The 23,648-nt window shown below is 31.5% G+C and overlaps 1 protein-coding gene across 3 annotated transcripts in view; it reads right to left on the reverse strand.

The window, feature by feature from the left end:
- The window catches only part of LOC105152637 (hypothetical protein), a 56,939-nt gene that overhangs the window by 25,715 nt on the left and 7,576 nt on the right, over positions 1-23,648 (reverse strand). The window contains exons 2-3 of one of the 3 annotated variants that reach the window (XM_087402945.1): positions 23,500-23,636; positions 2,300-4,067 (exon numbers count right to left, since the gene is read on the reverse strand). In XM_087402945.1, the coding sequence (XP_087259071.1) occupies positions 2,300-2,472 (173 nt within the window). In that variant the 5' untranslated portion in view covers positions 2,473-4,067; positions 23,500-23,636. Of the gene's footprint in view, positions 1-2,299; positions 4,068-6,076; positions 6,530-23,499; positions 23,637-23,648 lie in introns of those variants that run through there. The other 2 variants (XM_011067045.2, XM_087402938.1) reach the window with 2 other exon arrangements.

Below are 23,648 nucleotides of genomic sequence, written 5' to 3' on the forward strand. Positions count from 1 at the left end.
TTTGTTCCAATCCAACAGACGAAAGTAGATAAAATTTCATTTAATCATGATTAATAAACATTGTAATACATATTCCATTGAATACACATTCTATTGTGCGATATACACGTGATTACGGATTAATGAGCCGTATTAAGGCTACTGTCAGTGCTAATTACTTAGTCCGCTAGTCTTCCATAAGCAAGGGATCAATGTAACGGCGAATTATTGTTATAAAGAAGTTGCGTCGAGGATGTATTTAATTTATTTCTCCTCACAAACAAATAGTTCCTGGTGATTTATTATTGTGTAAATTACCTACTGTTAGGAAACGGCGTTAAGCGGATTTATTGCGCGGCTCCGCGCGAATTTATGTCTTTATTTCTGTTATTATACACAAATAATTTGCGTTGCTTTTTGCACACCATAGTTTCTATGCCTGCTGTTATTGATCGATCGCCTTTATGTAATTGATTGTCACAGCGATTCCTCTTGATGCTCCATTAGTGCACGATGCACATAGCGGGATTAAATAAACCTATTACACGTCGCGCGGCTGTCTGTCTGACGGATATGGCGATAATTAGCTCTGATTCTTGGTTCGGGAGAGGAGCATACAATGCAATTCGATAACTGCTAGTTACACGCAAACAGCGAAACGTCACGATCTCACGTCAACGTACGCGCTAATCAAAATGTAATTATAACCGTATTATTGCTTCATAGAATCCTTTGTTACGATTCTTCTCGCAAATACGATGCATAAAAACACTATGCTTCCATAAACGCAGCGCGCGTTATTTATTCTTAATTAGCAGTTTCGGTATATTCATTACGCAAGATGACATATTTAGAACGTAAGAACAGTGCAAACGTAAAAATATACGTATTGCTTTGAAAGACATAGGTATTCTTATTCAGGAGCTGTATAATTAAAACTAGTTCATTAGAAGCGAGAAAAGGTTCTGCAATACAGCACTTTTAAACTTTTTCTATTGCGAGTTTCTTTCATATAAAATATTTTTATGTAAACAAATTTTTTAAATTTTAATTCCATTTACATGCTCATTTTCTATAAATTTTTTTCTAACGAATTTTGCTTTATTTTTAAAAGATGTTTGGAACATAAGAACATTGCGAACATAACAATAGCGGAGTCATATACTCGGAAATATTTCGAATAAGAAAATTTTCTGTAATAGCATTTTTTTTTTTTAAATAAGTTCTAACTATCAAAATAAGTTTACAGGTTTGTTGCACGATTCGTTAATCGAAAGGCCTTTATTTTTTAATGTTTATGCAAAATTTTGGTTTTTTTCCTATTTTTGATTCAGTTTTTTATATATATTTCAGCTTGTATAAATCGGATCGAAGTAAAAAAAAAGAGAATTATTCGTAATGAATTCTCCTACAAAACTACATTGGGTGAAACCTTCTAGCTATCGTACATAATCTAAAAAAAAGATAGAAACTACCGTTATTAGCGATTTTTGGCTTTTTCTTTGTAACTTGAGCTTAAATGCATATATATTAATGACAATGCGAGAAAATATAGATTTTATGATCACAAAAATGTGTTTTTAACCAAAGTTGGTTAAAAAAATTAAAAAAAAATCGACCGGAAATTGCATTGTTGTAAAAAAAAATTTTGATTTACTTGTCAGTTTTGGGCAAAAAGTCATAGAGCAAACTTTTTTTTAAATATTCTAGAAGGTTCTACTCAACATAGTTTTGTAAGGGAATTCATTACGAATAATTCTCTCTTTTAATTTCGATCCGACTTATACAAGTTGAGATATATAAAAAAAAATAACCGAAAACAGGAAAAAATCAAAATTTTGCTTAGACATTAAAAAAATAAAGGTCTTCCAATCAATGAATCATGCAACAAACTGACCTGTAAACTCATTTTGATGGTTAGAACCTATTAAAAAATTAAAATTACTATTATAGAAAATTTTCTTATTCATGAAAATTCCGGATATATAATATAATTTCCGGACTCCGCATTATTAGAAACACAAAACGTTTCTCTAATACTGCAGCAAATCTCAAACTCTTCCTTTTATCATGAATTAAAAAAAAAACATTTTATATAAAACCGTTTTGAAATCTTATTACAGTACATGTTTATTTTATAAATTTTTTCTAATGAATTTTGTTTTAATTTTTAAAAAATTACCGATTTTTTAAATAATAATATGTGATTATGCTATTTACGTGTCGGGAAGGTTTGAAGATCACTGCTCCGATATAGCAAGATTTAAAAAATATAGATCCAAGAAATTTAATAACTTCTATAAAATACGTTCATATATACCTTCTCAACGCCATCCGTGGATTTGAGCCTTCATCCTCCGGGATGCCGATATGACCGACCTGGAACTGCGTTCCGGGACCCCATACCAGCCTCTGTATCGTATTTCTGGGTCGCTCCGGCCTGATCCTTTCGCAAGAATTGATGCCTGGGGGTGGTACACTTGGTTTGCTCATCTTCGTTGCTTTTCGTGAAACGCCTTCGACGTAAACACCGAACCCGTATTTATTTATTATTTTCGCGTAACGAGGATTAAAACCGCCACTCGAAAATCATCTTTATGACTTCGAGACACACCACTTTGAGATATCCACACCTTGAGTTGACTTTTCTTCTACCTCCGCTTCGTAACTTTCACGGTCCTTTCTCTCTGTCCTCGATACGATCTTTGACCTATCAACCACGCATCTCCGCGAATCTTGAATCGTGGTCCCTCTCTTACCATATATTTTCTATAAATTGATATTTCTTACGATATAATTAAAGGTACATCTGTCGCAATGATATTTGTTGTTATTTTTTATTTGCATGTCCTTAGCTTTTGTCAGCCAAATCGATTTCAAATGTTCTGTGTGTGTCGAGCGTTTTTTTAGATAAAAGTTGTATGATTTTTATAAATTTATTATTTACGTAATATTCACAATTATATAGGTGACATCAATTAATTAATAGTTTTGATTAAAGTTTCTACTACTTATCTTTTCTTTTTAAATTCATTCATTGAGAAAGTAAACTTTAAGATTATTTGTTTGCATCGTGAGAACAGGTTCTTCGATCGCATGCTGCGTTGTCAATTTCTCTTGAGTAAATATGTATAATTTCTCCTGCAATTCTCGTTTAAATATCTTCGTTTCTACGTCAATATTGTTCCTTGATTACACATATATCCTACATTGAATTGATTAGCACGTATTTAATTATTTTAACCTTTTTGTCTTTTAAATTAATCTTTGGGATTGTCATATGTAAAATTTTTCTTTGATACATAAAAATATAGCATCTAAACAATTTTTTCTTTTTATTTTTCACAAGAGACATGCAAATGAAATATCTTGGCTCGGTAAAAAGTATTTGAAAATGAACTCTTTTTATAATGATTCTCATTAAAGCTATGCGTGTCGATTACTCTTGCTCGACCCCTCGTTTTTCTTTGCTTTGACTTTACTTTGTCCTTGACGAAGTTAGTCTCTTTCTTTCTCTCCCTCACAATTTTCCGCGCGTCTGGTCCGGCAAAAAGCTGCAGCCTCGAGGCAGACCGCTATCCAATTTTCTAACTGCTATTTTCTGCCGCACACTGGACTTCTCTTCGCAGTTCTTCACTCAGAAACAGCCAACAAGAACATTTCATTCCTGATTCGTAGACGCGTTTGTGTTCATCTAGTCTCTCAACCTCATTTCTTCACTTGTTGAATCATGATCTCCCTTCGGTATCGACACTATACCTCTAAGCCGATCCCATTATCGTCACGTAATTATCTCCACGGTTTACACGTCGATCTTTAGAATGATCTCTCTTTTTCGATCTTCGTTTTTTATCATAAGATGCCCGAGACTGGTTAATCTTTCGGCTTTCTTTTCTTCCCTCTAGCAAAATTCATTTCTCTTTCTCTCTCTCTCTCTCTCTCTCTCTCTCTCTCTCTCTCTCGCTCACCCCCTCGCTCCTTCGTCTCTTTCTTACGAATTTCCTTCCGCCCGGTCCTCGAGTACTTAATATGAACTGGCCTACAGCCTCGGGGCTGACCGGCCCACTTCTGCGAGAGTCAAGCTGGATCTGCAAACGGAATTATTTATCATGAGCCGTGAGCCGTGTCCTTTCGATATGCTCGAGCGAAATGTGGTTTTAAGTGACCTACGTAATGCAATTCACGTAAGGTATATCTAAGAATCTATATAAATTCACGATATGTCTATATTATTCTTGTAAAATAAGTAGAAATCTTGCAAAATAAAAATTTTACTGTGATCGAAACTCGATTATAATAAACGCTATTACTATTTATACACGATGTTTCAGTATTTCCAAAAAACATTGAGTAATTGATATCTTGGTGAATTTTATGTAAAAATGTATGGACTTGTACGCGATTTTTTCGAAAATTTTATCGTATATAAATTCGAAGATTATTTAAATACTATTTAAATCCTGTCGAAGCAAATTTTGTAATGAAAGTTATTAAAGTTAGTTATAATATAAAAAGATTAAGTTCTCTTTCTGGTGCAAAAATGTACATTGTCAAAGTCAATTTACAATTTTTTCTATTATTTAATGTGAAATATATTTTTAATGAAGAAAATAATTAAAATTTATATACACATGCGCAGACTTGTTTAGAAAAATTTTCTACAACGGAGAGTACAGTGAGTCAAAGAACTTGATATTAATGTTCAAAGATATCAATGTTACATGTCTCTGATTTCTCTAAAAGCGTATGGTATATCGTGAAACAAAAAGGAAAAAAAGATACAAACAAAGTTACAAAAAAATAGAGTGAGAATCCAACTGTGACAGGTTTCTTGTATATTTTGTATATATACGCGGGTCCCGGCGGAATAAAATATTTGTTGTTAGTAATGCAACATCCTATAGCGGCAGAAATGGAAGGTCCATGCATGATGTATTGGATCTTGGAACTTTGGTGTATAATCTTGCTGGTGCATCAGAACGCCTAGCCAATTTCAATACCTTTCTTGGAAATGTGCACCTTTTATGATAAAGTTCGCAGATGAGAAAAATTTCATAAAAGATTTTTAGAGAAAGAGAGAGAAAGAGGGAGAGGGAGAGAGAGAGAGAGAGAGAGAGAGAGAGAGAGAAACAAATGGAAATATAAGAACGTTGTTTGTAAAATAAATAAAAACATAAATATAAAAACAATATTTGTAACAAGTAATTTAAAATAATATTAAAATTAATATTATTGATATAAAATTATAAAATTATAAAGTAATAAAATTATTACGCTATTATTCATAAGGTTGATTATTAATCGTTTTTATATTATAAATATTATCATTTAAAACATTTTATTTTAATCTCGAATATATGGATTACAATTACCATGTAATTAATATAGAAACAGCGTTTTTTAATAGAAATAAACGCGTATTTAATAAAATCTTTTATACATTTATTATATCACAATTTTTTAAATTACTTTTACATTCACATAAAGATTTATCATTCTAGATACGAGGACAATTTTTTCATAGGTTTTTAATTTCTATTAGTTTAATTAAATATTTGAGCAACGATACTGTAATGTATGATTCATGTACCTACTAAAAACATAGAGACTATTAATAAGCTAATTGATAAGCTCATTAACGTTAATTATGAATTTTTTTTAGAGTAACTCACGGTCCAGAATTAATTTTTATTCAGGAAATATAAATTAAATAATGTTTCAAATTTAATATTTTTACGTAAGTTTCAAGTGATTATCAAATTAGTATGACAAGTTTGTTAATGTATTATAAAAAATATAAAAAATTAAAAAAATTGTGATATAATAAATGTATGATTTTGTTTACAAAATTTTACATAATCTTTGAATATAATTTTGAACAACAAACTATATGAAGAAAAAAGAATTAATTAATAAAATAAATATGTTGACTCTTTCTCATTATTTTTAAATTATTATTAACATAAAAATGATAAAATAATAAGTTTAAGATTATCTCGTATTAGAAGCTTATATATATTACGCAAGATAAAAATATCAATGTATTTTTATTTTATTTTATATCTTTCCCAAAAAAAATTATATTAATTAGACTTACGAAAGTATTGTGACGGTATAACTGGGAAATATCTTCTAATTTTCGATGTCCGAAATATCCACACTTCAGATTGATTTTCTTTCGAGGTCAATTTTTACAAAAGTCCATGTCAGCTTTAGAGAGATTTCGGATTGCACGGATCCAGGATTTTCACAACGAGCACACGTCACAATATCGCAGACTCGTTATACGAGATTGAACATGTTCGCACTTACTTAAGACCGGTACTCGCCTTACGGCGATTTTTGCTAGTGAATTTCGGATGATGCGACATGTCGACCGCGAATGCGAGTAAATCGCCGTTCGTCTTCGGGGATACGTAAGGTCCCGGTTCGGAGATAGGTGGTGGAAGAAGAGTGGAGGTTCTCGTGAGGACCGAACGACTCTTTCGAGATCATCAAGCACGTGAGATAATCGGGGAACGGGGAGTGAGACAGAATGTAAGATGAGAGAAGAAGCGGTTGGAGAAAGAGAAAAAGAGAGACAGAAAGCGGTAAGAGAGATCATAAAATCCTGAGAGAGACCATAAAGCGAAAGACCACAGACGAAGTCTCTGAATGAGTGCGTGAGCGAGGGAGAAAGCGATGGGAAGAGTGAAAGAGCACGTAGAGAGATGCAGTGAGGATATGTTAAGCGGAGAATGAACAGAAGTCATCTGCTCTACAATGATATCTGTGAAGTTGCAAATACCGGAAGAGAATACCTTCTCGACTGATGCAGTCAAAGAAAGCGGAAGAGAAGGAAAAAGCGGCTGCAGGAAACAAATCACTTTGAATATGAATCAGCACAAAGCAGCTGCATCAAGATGACGCAAAAGTCCTCTCTGTATCTTTTTATATTTGAAATGTTTTACGAACATTTCTGTTCTTGTTAACGTTATGAAAATTATTATTTGCGCATGTATGAAGAACATTTTGATAACATGTTGATCCATCCATTAGTGAACTACTTTTAACAACTTTCCGACAATATCATGAGGAAGGAGAAAAAGACAATCATGTGAGCAGCCATTTGGGAAAGATATGATCCGCCTGGTTAAAGAGAGAGAGAGAGAGAGAGAGAGAGAGAGAGAGAGAGAGAGAGCAGGAAGGAGGAAGAAGTAAAAAAAAAAGAAAAGAGAAGAAGGGGACTTGCCGGTCTACCGCTACTGAGATGGCGACCTACTGTCCTGCATACCGCTATTCGGCGCAACCTGTGCTGCAAGAAGGGAGTCGGATGTGCAATATACACTGAATGGAAGAAAAAAAAAGAATCATAAACTTCCTTTTAGCATGTGCTAGACAGACTTGCGATTATTTAGTCGGATTTCTTTCCAATCGTCTACGACCGATAGAGAGTTTAGCGGAGAAAGGTGATGCCGATTTCGATGTTTCGTGTCGCACGATCCGTGAACTTTTCCCGCTAAATCACATATGTGTCGGCGCACGAAGACCACGGATGCTTTCTAACGAGGATACTCTTCCATCACAGCGTGTTGGAGCGTGGTTTCGAACTTGTGCTGAACTTGCACTTCCTGCAGGCATTATCTACCCCGACAATACAAAAGCGGTTAATGAACAGTTTTCTCCATGTCGACCATGTTAACTTTTGCTGCAATTTAATGCCGTTAGTCTTTTCCTGATTTTCCACTTTTCAAACAGAAGACATGAAATCGGTTAAAAGAAGGCTAAAGATGATGGATGTTAATGAAACTGGTTATGTTTTATTAAAGATGATGAACTGTCAATCTCCGAAAAACGGAGCAAAAATACAGAAAAGTTGATCTACATTTAAATTTTATTTGCTATGCATTGATGCTGGCATTTTCATTTTCTCGCATGAAACACTTGCTAATTCGCTCTTAATTATTTATTAATATTATATTCTCGCTCTTGGTATATGGAAAATTTTTTACGTGCTCATTAGATAATGCAAGTACTTTCATTAAAATATGAATAAATGAACGTTCTATAAACAACGGAGCTTTCGAACGAAAATGCCGTGAATACCACTCTCTTTTCTCTTCGCATAACCGAACATTGTAATCACAATGTGCATACGAATTTATGAAACAATAAACACCTTGGATTATTCGATAAATGCAAAGAACGGTGTGAATTCAGTAATATTGTCGAACATATTATCCTGTTATTTTGTCCCGTTCGCCCACATTGTTTGATTTTCGCGTAAAAAGGAAATATATTACGCAGCATATGTTTATGTAACTCGCGCATTTAAATATGCTATCAATTATACATTTTCCTTTTTAATGTCAAACTACTGCAGCATTTTCTGCATTTGCATCGCAAAATATTTAATAAAAATGCTCTTGTAAAAAAGTTCTATGAATCATCGCGGTTGGAAACATCAATTTGGAAAATGTATTCAGCTGCCAGAATGAAAACAGTTCGCAATCCCATAAATTGTTGCGGTACATCAGTTTGAAAAATGTCAATTTTGGAGATTTTATTCGCAGAGCTTCTGCATTTTCCTAAAATCACCGAAAACATTCGCCATCGTGAGAATTAATCGCGTTATACAATACATTGAAAACGCTTTATTCCTCTAAAATAACTTTTTGTGACACTAACAATCAATTTCGTAAAAAGATACATAAATTTCAAGCCATTTATTATTCATACGAAGCCCACAAAAGAATTTACCTGACGCAGGAAAGTCAATCAGGTTTTTAGACATGGATCATAGTTCGCGTATTCAATTTGTTAAAACTACATACAAAGAATGATTTTGCAGAAGTAAAAATTTTGTTAGGTACAAATCCGAAAATAATTTTGTTAGATAATCAGAATAATTTTGTAGGAATTTTCAGCAATGCTAAAAAAAGTTTTGACATTCTAGTAATCAGTTTGAGCGTTAAATTATTTTTAGATTTGTACAATATCTAGCTACTGTTTCAGATATTTCAGCGAAACTATTCTATCCTAGTATATTACACGCATTGCCATTCTGCTAACTTGTAATTTAATGTATCTCGATTTCAACTTCTCGTGTTATAACTTCTTTAATTTGAATTTTAATTTTGATTTAGTTAGCTTCTGTTTTCTCGAGTTTTCCTCATTTGCATACTTATTTTCTTTTTCTACGCTGTAATACGTGGAATTTGTAATTCTCCATGAGAGCATCATATTATCATTGCATTTACATCTTACTGCTTTTATGAAACTTATTACTTTGATGAAATTAGCGATGATTGTACCTACTATTTATATATACAGCAAAAATTAAAGAGTTCTATCTTTTAAATATCCATGTTATATCAAATATTATGTGTATATTTTATAAACTGTATTTTGAGAAAAGAACATCCTTTTTATGTTATATTTACTTTCTTATTATCATGAAAACTGATTTTTATCTGAATATAAGTGTAGCATTCTTATCTTACCGTTAAGCGTTTAAATCGTTATCTTTATAATATTATCTTTTGTGAACTTGAGTTGAATAAAGATTATCGCATAGAGCTTTTGTTCTCGCGTAATTTCTCAGAGTCATACCATAAGGATCCGGTGGATATGTAATCGAGGCAACGATAATAGTCATATCGTAGGTCGTATACTGGCGTACAAATGTGCACAGATTAAATTACGTAATTGTGTGTAATACTAACCGCAGATGTGTTCACATTTCACTGCACGAGAAGAGAGAGAGAGAGAGAGAGAGAGAGAGAGAGAGAGAGAGAGAGCCGAATTATTTTTTATCCAATTTTTTCACGTAAATTAATTTTGCAGGCATGCTACACGGTGAAACAAAAGACGCTCGAGGTTGAATTTTTATGAGATTCTCTTTATATTGATTACAGGTGAATATGAAACCTATAAAAATTTTAATTTTTAAAAATTCTTGAACATAATTTATGTAAATACGGAACATAATATATAAATACGGAAAAATGATTTTACTGAAGTAATTAAAAATTTAGTTAGATAAAGATCTGAAAATAATTTTGTTGGGCCATCGAAATAATAGTGTAATATTTAATTAATAGTGTAACACTTTGTTAGAATGTCAGAACTATTTCCAGTATTTCTTATTATGTTTGTACGCCCTACATAATTATTTTGATAATCCAATGAAATTATTTTCAGAGCTAGCTAAATTATTAGATGCTTCAGCGTTCTTTCTGTGTAAAAGTATATCTTTAGATTAAATTTGCTTTATAATGAATGGAATGATCACGAAAAAGATATGTTTATAACAAATTAAATTAAAATTTAATAAAAAATTATGGATTTTCCGAAAATATTTTCGAAATAAAACGACATATTTTCTACATTACCATATTTAAATTATTGGCTAATATCATTTACAATTACGATGATTAATATATTAAATATTAATAGTATAATATTTCACAAAATTTTCAGCATGAGAAAAATTTCCACTGGTTTCATCGTAATAATATATTTTCGTGGCTAGTATTCAGCATTATGTTTTACAAGCGTTAATGCTAATAGCGTTATGACTTATTTAAATAATACAAATTGCACTCGCATTTTAAGTAGTTGCGATGGTAAGTTATGTTTGACATCAATTTTATAAATAAAATAAAAGAAATGTTACATTTAATGTATTCACGCTTTCTAGTTTTGCGAAATTAAAATTTTATTTGAGAATGTTTTCAACTGCTGTATCAATATAATATAGATGATAAATTTTATTGTATATTGTTATTCATTAATATTAATTATTCATTAATATTAATTTGATCTAATTCATTATATACGTGACAATATTAAGCTAGTACAAGATTAAATAAAATTTTTTATGAAATTGCTTAGTAAATCTATTGAAATCACAAAATCTTTTGAAAAAATTATTTTATACAATTATTTTCTTATTTTTTCGATCGAAATTATTGCCATCATTCCAACTATTAAGCGTAACAGGATTTGATTAGATACTCGGAAAGCGATATTCTGTGATAGTGTCTATTCTACTGCAAAGATGCGATTAATAGATTTTTCGTGATGGACTTTTAATCTACGTTATTTCACAACGATTTGGACGAAACTTTTATTTGTTACACGGACAGCTTAACGCGGTTTTCCCACCGAAATAAAAATCTCGCGTGGATGCACACTTCGATAAGATGTGTTTGCACGTGTACGTGCATGCATGAAACCAGCTCTCTGTTCACACGAATCTTTCCAGTCGACAGTAATCGACGGAATAGATTATAACGTAATTAACTGTATCGTGAGGCTGAGATCACTAAATAGGATCAGTAATGTTTTTAATATGAATTTTCTTCGTAGGCGAGTATAGAGAAATTTCACCACTCAACTTTCGCGACAACTCAATATCGGTGTGATAATTTTTTTTATTTTGTAATAAATTTTTAGTGTTTGTTTATTGTATATGTATATACTAATTTATCAATAAGCTGTGTTTAATTTGCAGTTCTCGATATATTTTAAATATTTTCGCGTAAAAATTATAAAATTTCGTGTTTTGCATCGCGCAAAATGCTTGAAGGGTAATGTGTTACTGTAATTTGAGAGAATTATATTAATATATATATTACAAAAATGAGTATATTGCAATCATAAAGTTGTTAAATAATTGAAAATTATTCCCATAATAAACGAAGTTCAAAGAAATTAACGAAAATTGCAAATTATTTTAACTTTATCGTGAATTACTATCTAAACTTAAGATTAATTTTTTTTTATTATGTAGGGTGTCCTATTTTAAAACATTCACTCAAATATCCCAGAAACACTGCGTTAAATCGAAAAATATTTCAGACAAAAGTTTTGTAACTCCGAGGGGGACATAAGATGGTATTATTGGTTTGATCTTGGATGGCGATGTCAAGGTCAGGGCAAGGTCACTTTGAATGTTTTAAATAGAATCTTCAATTTTTTATTACGTATTCTTATAGCTTATCTCGAGAGCTTTCCAAAATACTATAATTAAGTTCATTTTCATTAAGTACTTTGCGAATTATAAGACTTGAAAGTTATAGTATCATCGGCATTAGTATTATCCAAGATATTTAATCGACGGCTAAAACCTCTTGAATGTTGTTCACTTGAATGTTTTTGCACATGTTTTGAAAATTCATTTTTATGTAAAAAATGAAAATAACAATCTCTAATTCGGACATCTTGGGTAATGCTAATGCCAACGGTACTGTAATTTTCAAGCCTTATAACTCATAAAGTACTTAATTATAGTGTTTTGGAAAGCTCTTGAGATAAGCTACAAGAATATGTAATGAAAAATTGAGGGTGCCATTTAAAAAATTCAAAGTGACCTTGACATCGCCATCCAAACTCAAACCAGTAATACCATCTTATGTCCCCTCGGAGTTACAAAACTTTTGTCTGAAACACTTTTCGATTTAACGCAGTGTTTCTGAGATATTTGAGTGAATGTTTTAAAATAGGACACCCTGTATATTTAAGACATGATATAACATATAATTATGGTCATCATAATAGTCATAATTGTTGTATAAGCCTCTAGAATCGACGTTTATTACAGGGAAACGACATTACAGTAATCTAATTTTGCTCTCTGAAAGTTTAATTGTTGCAAGTCGCTGCACTCGTAAATGTAATTAATAAACTTCTGTGCTCGGATGCATCTCTGTCATACCTTGGGATTTTCTGGAAAGTCAAAGGGTGAAATGATTTATAATTGTAAAATTAAATTTATGAACTTTAAAAATGGAACACTGCCGACTCCTTATCTTCCTATCGGAGTAAACTGCGGATTTGTATTGGATTATGATGAAATTTATTGTATTATTGAAATAACAAATTCCACAAACATTTAACTTTCCAACTGCATTACACAGAATACTGTTTATACTTTACACTGAGATTAAAGTTACTGTAACTTTACGATAATTTTAGTTTATAAGTTTTTGTTATTTACGAGAATGTTTTATATCATCATAAAAAAAGTTTTAGATTGCTTCAGAGGTTTTTAATAAATTTTTTCCCTTATTATAGACACATACATACATAAGTTTTTTCAAATCTTTTACAGATTTTGTTTCGTTGAACAAACCGCGTTTTAATTTACTATTATAATATTATTAAAATGCTTAATAACCATGTCACGTGCAGAGATTGTATTCGCGATACGAATAGAATTCAAAAGGGCACAAGTGAAATTAAATCATTCTCTGAAAATTACTACGCGTTGTGTAACTTAATACGACAAATAGCCGATACAATTGTTGTGAAGGGAACAATTTTTGTCGACCTCATTCCAAGAATATTTCCACGTTGCATGTGTAAGTGATTTAATATGAACGTACTTGCTGTTCCAATTAAGGCGTTCTTCGGACAAATATGTGTCACGGGTCATCGGTATAAAACCAGGACAATGAACAGTAGATTGACAAACCTGCTTGACAAAGATTACAATATATGATGACAACTTGCTCCTTTTTTTAATGTCAGTTTTTATCTCGACAGCGGCTATTTGAATATGAAATATCTTTTGACTTTGACAATCAAGATATACCAAGTGACAAATAATTTTCACGGTTGCTCGATTGCGGTTTTATCATTTCATATTAATCTATTCTAACACTTTGTCTCTTCAAACTGTTCTTGAATGCGTTTCCGTTTCATAGATTCAAAGTTTCACAGACTCCCCGTTGCTACTTCGTTATTGCACACGCCTTTGCAATAAAGTATTCAAATTACAATTCTGTGCTTTACACGTAGATGAAAACGAATTGCTGGCCTAGAAAAAGTGTCTCATCAGAATGTTATAGCGTTACGAAATAAGTTTTAGTTTGTTCGTCCTTAAAATATTGCGATTTTAATTTCGAAGTGGTGGAAGAGTAAAGTATAGTGATATGAACACTCTTTACAAGATATTTTATACTCTCGGTATTTATATAATTCTCATCGTGTTGTTATGTGTTGGATATAAGATATAACCAACATTTTTAAATCTACATCATGTTGGAGAAAAAAAGTTGTTGACATGACTAAATTAACTTAGTTTGTTTTTATTTTTTTCGTTGGAGAATTTATGCATGTACTTAAGTTAAATATAATATGTTTGACTTACATATGTTTGAAATACATTTATTCTTTATCAACTGAAATAAAGTCAAATTAAATTAATTTAATAGTCGAGTGAATAATTTTTTTCTCAATCTATTAATATTAACACGAGAATTATATAAACGCTGCATAGTGTGAAATCCACATCCACATTTTTTGGAATATTTTTTTTATGAATATTTTACGAGAATGCCTGACACACACACACACACACACACACACACACACACACACACATACATATTGATTATATTTATTATATTTGTATTAGTTACAAAACTAGGCTTTTTAGTATTCGCACATATATGCGTGAAATATTTTTCGAGATAATTTCGATATTATCTTATATTCGGACTCAGCACACTTTATATCTACAGATAGAAATGAAAGTTCTGAAAGAGTCATGGAGGAACAACTTCGAGCATTTCCGTGCAATAGTAGTTAGGATTGCCATATGTCGCACGTAATGCTAGTGACGGCTTAGAGGAAGTCATTTTCATGCTCGCTTGCATTTCGCTTAAAGCGATCACGTTCGTATTAATTTGACATTACAAATGTAGAGAAAGAGAGAGAAAGGGGAGGGGGAGAGAGAGAGAGAGAGAGAGAGAGAGAGAGAGAGAGAGAGAGAGAGAGACATGGATTCCGTTATCGTCCCTTCGTCGAACATACGTTAAGTTCGCGCAAAGTGATCGGCATGCCAGTTACACAGCTTGCTTTTCACGCAAGATTACCGCGCGTCTGCATGGCACACGTCTGCACCGTAATTTACGCGGAATGCGTATGCACATGAGGAGAAACACGTTGCGTATCCAATCCGACGGAATCGTTTTCAATATACCCGTTACACGCACAACGCTCACCGCTTGCTCGCCGAAGGTATTCGTTTGCATTGTCGAAACGTGAATTTTGTAATAATGTCTTAATGAAGGTGAATAAGGCTAATTGCTAAAGAGATATCCTAATTGGATTAAATTATTCAATGTCAGAAGTAGTATTGTATATTTCTCCGATATATTAAATCTTCTCATGACAAAATTATGTCAGAAAAGAAAGAAGAAAAATTCTATTTATTATATTTTTTTATGTTATTATATTATAGACATGGAGAAATTACTTCAAAAAATGCTACTATTTATTATATTTTTATTATTTTTTAAATAGATTTTTTTAATCTCGAAGGCAATATTTTCAACATTTTATGTCTTTCACATCTGTATTTTCTACATATAAGATCATTTATTGAAGGAATATTTTTGCTGTTAATTATGAAATCATCGATAAGTACAGCTAAGTCTAAAAAAACCATAATTTTAACCTCTTCTCTCTCTCTCTCTCTCTCTCATCTCGATGCTATTTACATTTATCGAGATTACAGTTCAATTGTACATTCTAGCATTTCTGAGTCACTGAAATTTGATTGAGATTGCGTTATTCTTATCATATCGTGTTATTATTTTTTAACCAAGTTGATCGAATTCCAAACAACGTGTGATTTTCTTTGAAACTTTAAAATCGACATGATATGGTTTCAATCGATATGTTTACCAAAATTTATTGAAGTGGATCTTTTATATTCCAGAAATTTTTCAACGTATCGCGTATGTCAGGTATGCGAGAATGAATGTGATGAAATCAATGCTTTCGGAAGGCACCAATTGATTTTCTGCAGTGATGCAATGCCTGTTAATAAAGCTATTATAATTCTTTGAATATGCTTTTAAAAAGACGAACGCAAAACAATATATGTACCTATTTTTAAATGTAGAAAAATGGAGGAATAAGCGAATAAAAAAATTGTATCATAGTTATTAATAAATAATATCTAATGAAACTTTTTTATAATTAATTTTATGATGATAATATTAAAATTATCTTTTTTTATACAAATCCCATTGTTTTACATAATTGGCACATGATGTAATTAATTTAATTATCTGAATTTTTTAAACTTAATAAATTTTATAGAGACTGTTTTATGTATCTTTAATTCTTATGTAGGCGATTAAAGCGCTACAATTTTTTTAAATTTCTGTTTTTAATTATTCAAATAATTTTTTGTTTATATGCCAGGAAAAAGCAATAGAATTAATTTCATTCTCAAATATTTTAAATACAATTTTCGCAAATATACTTTTTAAGATAATTGTATAACATTCAAGTATATTATAGTATATCCTCGCCGAATACATAATCGTTTTGAGCTCGAAATATACAACAATTAACATTGAATTTCAACAATGGTTTATACGTCATGTCAGGTTGCTGATATGTTAATTTGTGAACGTTTAATTAATACAATGTGAAAGTAATCCCGTTAGATCGCTTATAATCATGTATAGCAACATAACGCATCGAGCCATATCTCGATGAAACAAATTCGATATTCGTAGCTTGAACGAGAATGCTCAATAAACGAGACCGTGTGTATTTCGCCGGCATTAAATCCGCAGAGTAACAAGCACAATCTCTTGCACTCGCTTTGGTTAACCCAAATTTGATTAACACAGAGGAATGCAAATTGCAGCGTACAAGTGATCAACATGGCTGCTTATAATTCACTGTGAAACGAATGCGAATCCACGTGCGAAAGGATAGATATAAAAAAAAAGAGGAGAAGTGATAGTTATTATACTGTTATTATACAAATATGTGAAGCATCTCACTCATCTCCTGCTTTCTCTCAATTATAGGTTCTCTAGTCAATCTGGAGTTTTTTTTCATTCTGACGTGTTGTTTTTGTAAATTTTATATGAAAATATGAAATTTAAATTTTATTTTATATTAATTTTATATTTGTTTTTGAAAAAATTATATATTTTCTGTTAAATTTTATATGTATCTATCACTTCGACTGTACTAGATGGGGTGAAAAGTAACCTCCTTGACCGCCAGAATGCGCCACTACTGCAAAAAAGTTTATGGTGCCTTGTAGTCCGTTCATATTTAGGCAGACATGCCAAGTGGCAGTGCGATACTGCCCTTAGTTTTGTTTTGAGAGCTGATTGTTGTTGACGTGTTTGCGAAAACGATTTTCGTTCTCTCATAAAACATTATTTTTTGAGAGGCAAAACGGCGAAGGAAACAAAAGAAAAGTTGGATAAATATTATGTGGCTAATACTCCGTCAGATTACACCGTCAAATATTGGTTTCGAGAGTTTCGTGGTGGCCGCAACTCCACTACCGATGAAGTCCGCAGCGGCAGGCCCTCCGATGCGGTTACCGAGGAAAATGTCAAAAAAATACATGAAATGGTGTTGGCTGACCGGAAAGTGAAGGTGCGCGAGCTAGCAGATGCTACAAAGATTAGTACTGAGCGAACACGCCATATTTTGGGCGAGATTCTGCATAAGAAAAAAATTTTTTTCATTCCCAAGGAGGTTACTTTTCACCCCACCTAGTATATATTCTTTTTAACTTTATCTATAAATTTTATAATACGTGTGTATCTTGTATTTTAATAACGTCAATATGTATTTATTTTACTAAATTTTTTTTTTAGCTAGCATGTAAATTGTTTCTGTAACAAATGCATATTGCGTTGAGATTGAATTTATTTGGCTATTTTTTGATACTTTAATGTTGTTTTTATTCATTCTTATATGTTGATATTTTAGATTTCCGCGATTTGTAAATAACTAAATAAATATACCTGCGTTTATATTATTAATAACTTGTAAACACACGTGTGGATGATAAACGCACGCATAACTATATTTTTAAATATAAATATTTTAAAAAATTTACACTAAAAAATATCTAAATATTTTAATATTTAAAATAAGAGGAGATTTTGGAGTATTATAACAAAGTAATAATACTATTAATAGAAAACAAAGATAAACTTCCAAAGATTTTATAAAATAAATAAATAAAATAAAATAAAATAAATAAGTTTTGTATTTTATATACATATATGCACATATATGCAATATAATATAATAATATAAATATTCTACTAAATAAAATAAAGTATAAGCTTTTTACAATAAAACACATTCTAATAATAAAATTTAATATAAAATTCCATTGGTTTTCTCTCTCTCTCTCTCTCTCTCTCTCTCTCTCTTTCTGAAAGACTTCATAGTATTTATTACACATGACTTTGTCACAAAGGCAGAGAATACAGAGACACAAAAAATAAGAGCACTAGCAGATGCTCGGGTAAGCTTTCAAAAAAACTTGTAGATACGGTTGTAAATGCATTATACAGTGTACTGGAAATACTCGAAAAAGCTCACTGGTGAAAATGAAGAGTGACGCGAGCTAGACGTTAATTCCGTTGTTATATATTCGGTACGCTCAACGGACTTTTGAATATTTACGCTTTGACATACACATTTAACCACGAATGGACAGCGACGTGGGTGACAAACGTGTAAATCACGAAGTCTCGCACAGAAGCCGAAATTGTGAAGTACGTACTTTTTGCCGAACATCTTTTTCCGAAGGATCTTTGAACTGGAAATTTTCGAGAGAGGATTGGTGATAGATTGATATAATATAGAGCGATTTGAATTTTTTATCAATTAATTTGCTTTATGTGAATTATTGAAAAGTTAGAATAAATAACGTTCGTTATAACCACTGAGCATTGCAGAGTTTACAAGTTGTTGGAGACTATTTCATGATCTTTATCCTAACATACATGAAGTATTATTAGATTTGTTCAGAGAAGATACAGTTATAGGTAATAAAGATTTTTGAGTTACAAAAACTTTTATGATATAATTAATTATTTTTAATGGCAAATGCAAATAATGTATGATCAATTTATTTTATCAAAAAATTATTTGTATTATTTAAAATTGTATAATCAATTTTTTAACTGACATAATAATTTTGTATCTCTTTTTATATAGAAACTATGCAATTATTATACTTGTAGAATTCCGCTGGCTTAGAGAAAATGAGAAATAGGAACTTCGGGTTCCTGGATGGATTTCATCATCCATCATTATGTTTGGCACACAGAACGAGTTTGATTCGCTGCCATGTACAATACTAAGATATATCGATTTCTCAATTTTCCACGCACGCGAGACATCTGGAATTTGCTTTAAAGGAAAGCAAGGGTGAATATTTTTAAAAATCGCGACTATAAGTTAAGCACGCTGTACAGAGAGAAACGCACAGATAATATTGATTTTTTAGTTATGTATAGATACTGGTTACAGTAAATGCTGCCGGGGTCTTTGTTACCGTTAAAGACGCGGCCCCGCCTATGTATGTACATATAAATATTTTTCAAAGCAAGCCGTAAGTTAGCGCACCAGGACGGTGTACTTCTATTCCTTTACATCGCTGATAATCCGAATAGACAAATAATATACGCGTCCCCTATTGACGTCTTACTTTGTTATTCCCAGTTAGATATCAAAGATTCACCCTCGTATTTGAGATGTTATAACTGATATTTTTCTTTTCTGTCCTCGAGGTTTGATTTCTTATATAAATCATAAATTTTATATTGCGCAACATCTGTCCGAATTAAATATTGCAGCGAAAAATCTTTAAAATTTTTTATTTTGCGTTTAAAAGATTAAGAAATATGTAGGTGTTTTATATTTTGCAGTATTAGTAAAAAAAAAGATATCGTGGAGCATCAAATATGGATTTTGATTTTATAAATTTAACAATTAAATAAATTTAGGCTCTATTGAAATAAAGCAAACAAAAAGAAATGCTTCCAAAAGTCAAACACTAGATGTGTACATTGAACTTATTCAATACGATTATAATGAACTATAATATAAGCGGTTCCATTCTTGAGTCCTTCTTAGAATCCTCTTCAATTTTATACAAATCAAATAATATAGGTAAAAAATTCACAATGAATATTAACATATAATGGTCAATATGCAATATTTATAAATTTGGACATATAAGGTAACGTCAGATTTCACGAATCTCGTGACATGTAGAACGTTATGTGTGTATACTCTGTATTGAATCTTGATCAATCAAGTAAACATATGGCTACAACGCGAATTGATCGGTTTATTGACAATGTATATAACAGGTGATAGATGAAAGGTCCAATCCGTGATATTAGACAAAGATATTAACATCACAGAAATTGTATATCCTACATACTTGAAAAATAAATGTGTAAATTATGTATTCATAAATTTAAATATCTTCGCATCGTGCTGTTCTTATTCTTAGTCTTTAAAACTTTAAGAGCTATCGATCGTGGAGCATCCAATTTATCAACAAAACGATCATTCAAACTTATCCCCTCGAATTATTAATGTGAGTTATTGCATTGTTAACATATTGAGTTATAGCATATCTAAATCGAAAAGTTTTGACGTAACGGAATTGGACGTCATGGAATAGAAGAATTATTTTTTTGCTCTAACTATATAGAATTATTTCATCATTATTTATACAATAAATTAGATAAGAGTTGATACTTTTTCGATTTATATTGCACGAGAAATCTTTTTTGAAGAGATTAATTTTTGAAAAGATTGAAGATTAACGCAAACTTGAATTTTTTAGTTTTTACCAATTTAAAATGTTTTTAAAACTAGAAAAATAAAATGTGGACACGTTTATAAAACAACATGATCGTAGCATTTTTACTTAAATGTAAATTTTACAGTATACTGTGCTAAAATTTTCAGCGATAACAATACACGACATATTCGCAACAATGTACTACCATACAATATGTCTATTATACGAATCCAGTCAGTGCACTTGCTTGGTCGCGTATATTTCTTGGATATATATATGCATAGTTTGCATAAATAAGGTTGTCGTGTTATTTCTGCAGTATTCTTGGTTATATATACATACATACACACACATATATATATATATATATATATACATATTCTTAGTTATATATGTATATACCTGAATTCCATCATCGGGATTTTTCTTTCACGAGATTTCTTCTTTTGCGGATGGGATTTTGAAAAGTCTTTAAAAAAGTGCTAAAATCAAATCTCAAATATTGTCTCGGTGATGAATAATCGCAAATATTCTATCATTTATTCTGAGAAATGTATCATATTGAATTAAAGAGATGAGAGGGATAAATTTCAATGATAACAGCGGACGTATTCTTGAGATTTTCTCTTAATGCATTAATCATGGGAAACGGGAGTATTATTTATTGTCGGTATACGTAATGTTTTCAGCGCATAAAAGTATGGTGAATTATTACACTCATTTCAAAGGAAATTTATGCAAATTATTTCATTTTCAATGTCTCATAATTTCAAAGATTTTTTTAAACGTTACAATTTTAATTGAAATATTAATGATATTTTTGAAAGTTTTGAACTATATCATTTTCGAATTTTACGAGTAAAGGCAATTTGGAATTTAGTAGGGTAACTCCGACAAATAAGCCACGCTGGGATTTACATCGCAGAAGTCATAAAAAATAGAAGGAGTGGAGATAATTTTCCCACAACTACTCTGTTACATGCTATGTTATGTTATATTAGTATTGTGTCATGATTTCAGCTTCTTATTGTTAATATTAATGAAATTATTGTGAGTTAAATCGATTTGTCACTGTAATAAGTAACCCCATCATAAATTATAATGTACATAAAATGATTACTATAGGGCGTGTAAAAGATTTAGTGATTATTTCATGATACATGTAGTGGAATAGTAAAGCATGTTGTATGACAAAATACAAGTGCTTTGTTTTTGTATTCTTTGTTTAGTTTATTGTCTTGTATATCCCACCTGTTTGGGACATATGACATTTTTAGCGGGCGGGGAATTTATGCCCAAAGCATACAAAGTGCGTAGTTTAAATTCAGTGCACTAAATGCGATAAACGCATTAAAATGAAATATGTACCTCATATCATAACACTTGTAATATATGTAGGAAGATTGTAATTATTATTTATTATTTGCTTTACATATTTACCATTTTTATTCCTTAATAAAACTTTATAAACACATTTTATAAGTTATTATTACACAATAACTTAATATCGAATGTATCTTTTTCAAGGATTTTTAAGCATCACAATTTTTTTTTAAGCGAAATTAATTATATCTCTGAAAATTGCGAATTACATCTATTACTTTCGAATTTTATAGGCAAAGTCTATTTTTATCGAATAGTAACCTAAAAATTAGTATTTTTTCTGTTGATAAAGAAAAAATGAAATATTGAATTTCAACTTTTACTGAAATAGTCTCGCTAGATATTCGAAAAAATGGCGAGAACATTTTAAACATCGATATGTAAACCGTTATATCTGCTAGCAAAGATTCAACGACATTTGCAGCTCAAACGTTATGTCGGCAGAGCACATTTTACGCGACATGTTTAATCTTCTGGACTAATAGCACTGTAGGATTATATTCCTGATATATCGTGACGTCAAACAAAATGCGTTTTAGCTGCGTAGTAACGCAGTTTTTGCTATTTGTTACACGAAAATATGTAGAAATGGTTACTAAAATATTACTATTCGCGTGATTGACGATTCCAGCCGCCGTATTTACTTTTCATTTTCAACCCTTTACGATTTCTACACTTTTTCTCCTCTCTTTCTCTTCTATTGTCTCTCTCTCTCTCTCTCTCTCTCTCTCTCTCTCTCTCTCTCTCTCTCTCTCTCTCTCTCTCTCTCTCTCTCTCTTTCGCTCGCTCGCTCGCGTCCGAGACCTGCAGAAATAGGTTGCGAAGCGAAGCGAAGGGGCACGTTATGTGTCGTGGACGAGGCTTGTGATCGATAGGGTCTAAACCGCCCCTACCAGGCAGCCCCATACTAACGTTATTCCGTCACACCATAACCCACACATACATATCGTATTTACCAACACTCTCGCGTCGTGTGCATAATGCGACATACATAAATATACAAGGGACGGCAGGGGCAGGATGTAACTAGCAGCGAGAAAGCGCAACTCGTGTTTGCTGACACGAACTCGCAAAACGATACACTTGTCAATACTTTCGGTATGTAGCGTTGTGATTGCGTCTTTTTATTTTATTTTTAAGCAAGCATATAGAATATTTTGCGTTCTCTACATCGTTTTTAGGATTAAATACGGATTTTTGCATTTATTTTAAATGAAAATATCAAATTTTTTTACATTTTTGCTAAGAAAAACCATATAATATAACGAAGAGATTTTGTTCATGAAAAATTATTTGAATAAATCAGCTGCAAATTGTATCGGATGCTTTGTTGAATTTCCCTTCTGCTTTCTCAAACAAGAAAATATGAGTTAGACTATTGTTCTCACTTTACGAAGTTGAACGCGAAGAATTGGCGAAGAAATTCAAACGGATTGCGATCGAGGATGTTTCTCTACACACAACTATTTCTTCGTCTTATATAGATGATGCATACGCGACATATGTGACGACCTTACTCAAATGCAGAAACGAGATCATACCGTAGAACTTGGTCGACGTCCTTGCAGAACCTCGACAAATTTCTTCCTTTTGACATCTTAATTCCGTGAGGGATTTTGGTCTTCCTTCCTTCCTTCCTTCATGTTTTCGCAATGTTCCACCGAGGTGGTTAACCTTTCTGTCGAAAATT

This window comes from Acromyrmex echinatior, chromosome 1, assembly GCF_024713525.1.
Source record: "Acromyrmex echinatior isolate Ae372 chromosome 1, ASM2471352v2, whole genome shotgun sequence".
NCBI classification, from domain to species: Eukaryota; Metazoa; Arthropoda; class Insecta; order Hymenoptera; family Formicidae; genus Acromyrmex; species Acromyrmex echinatior.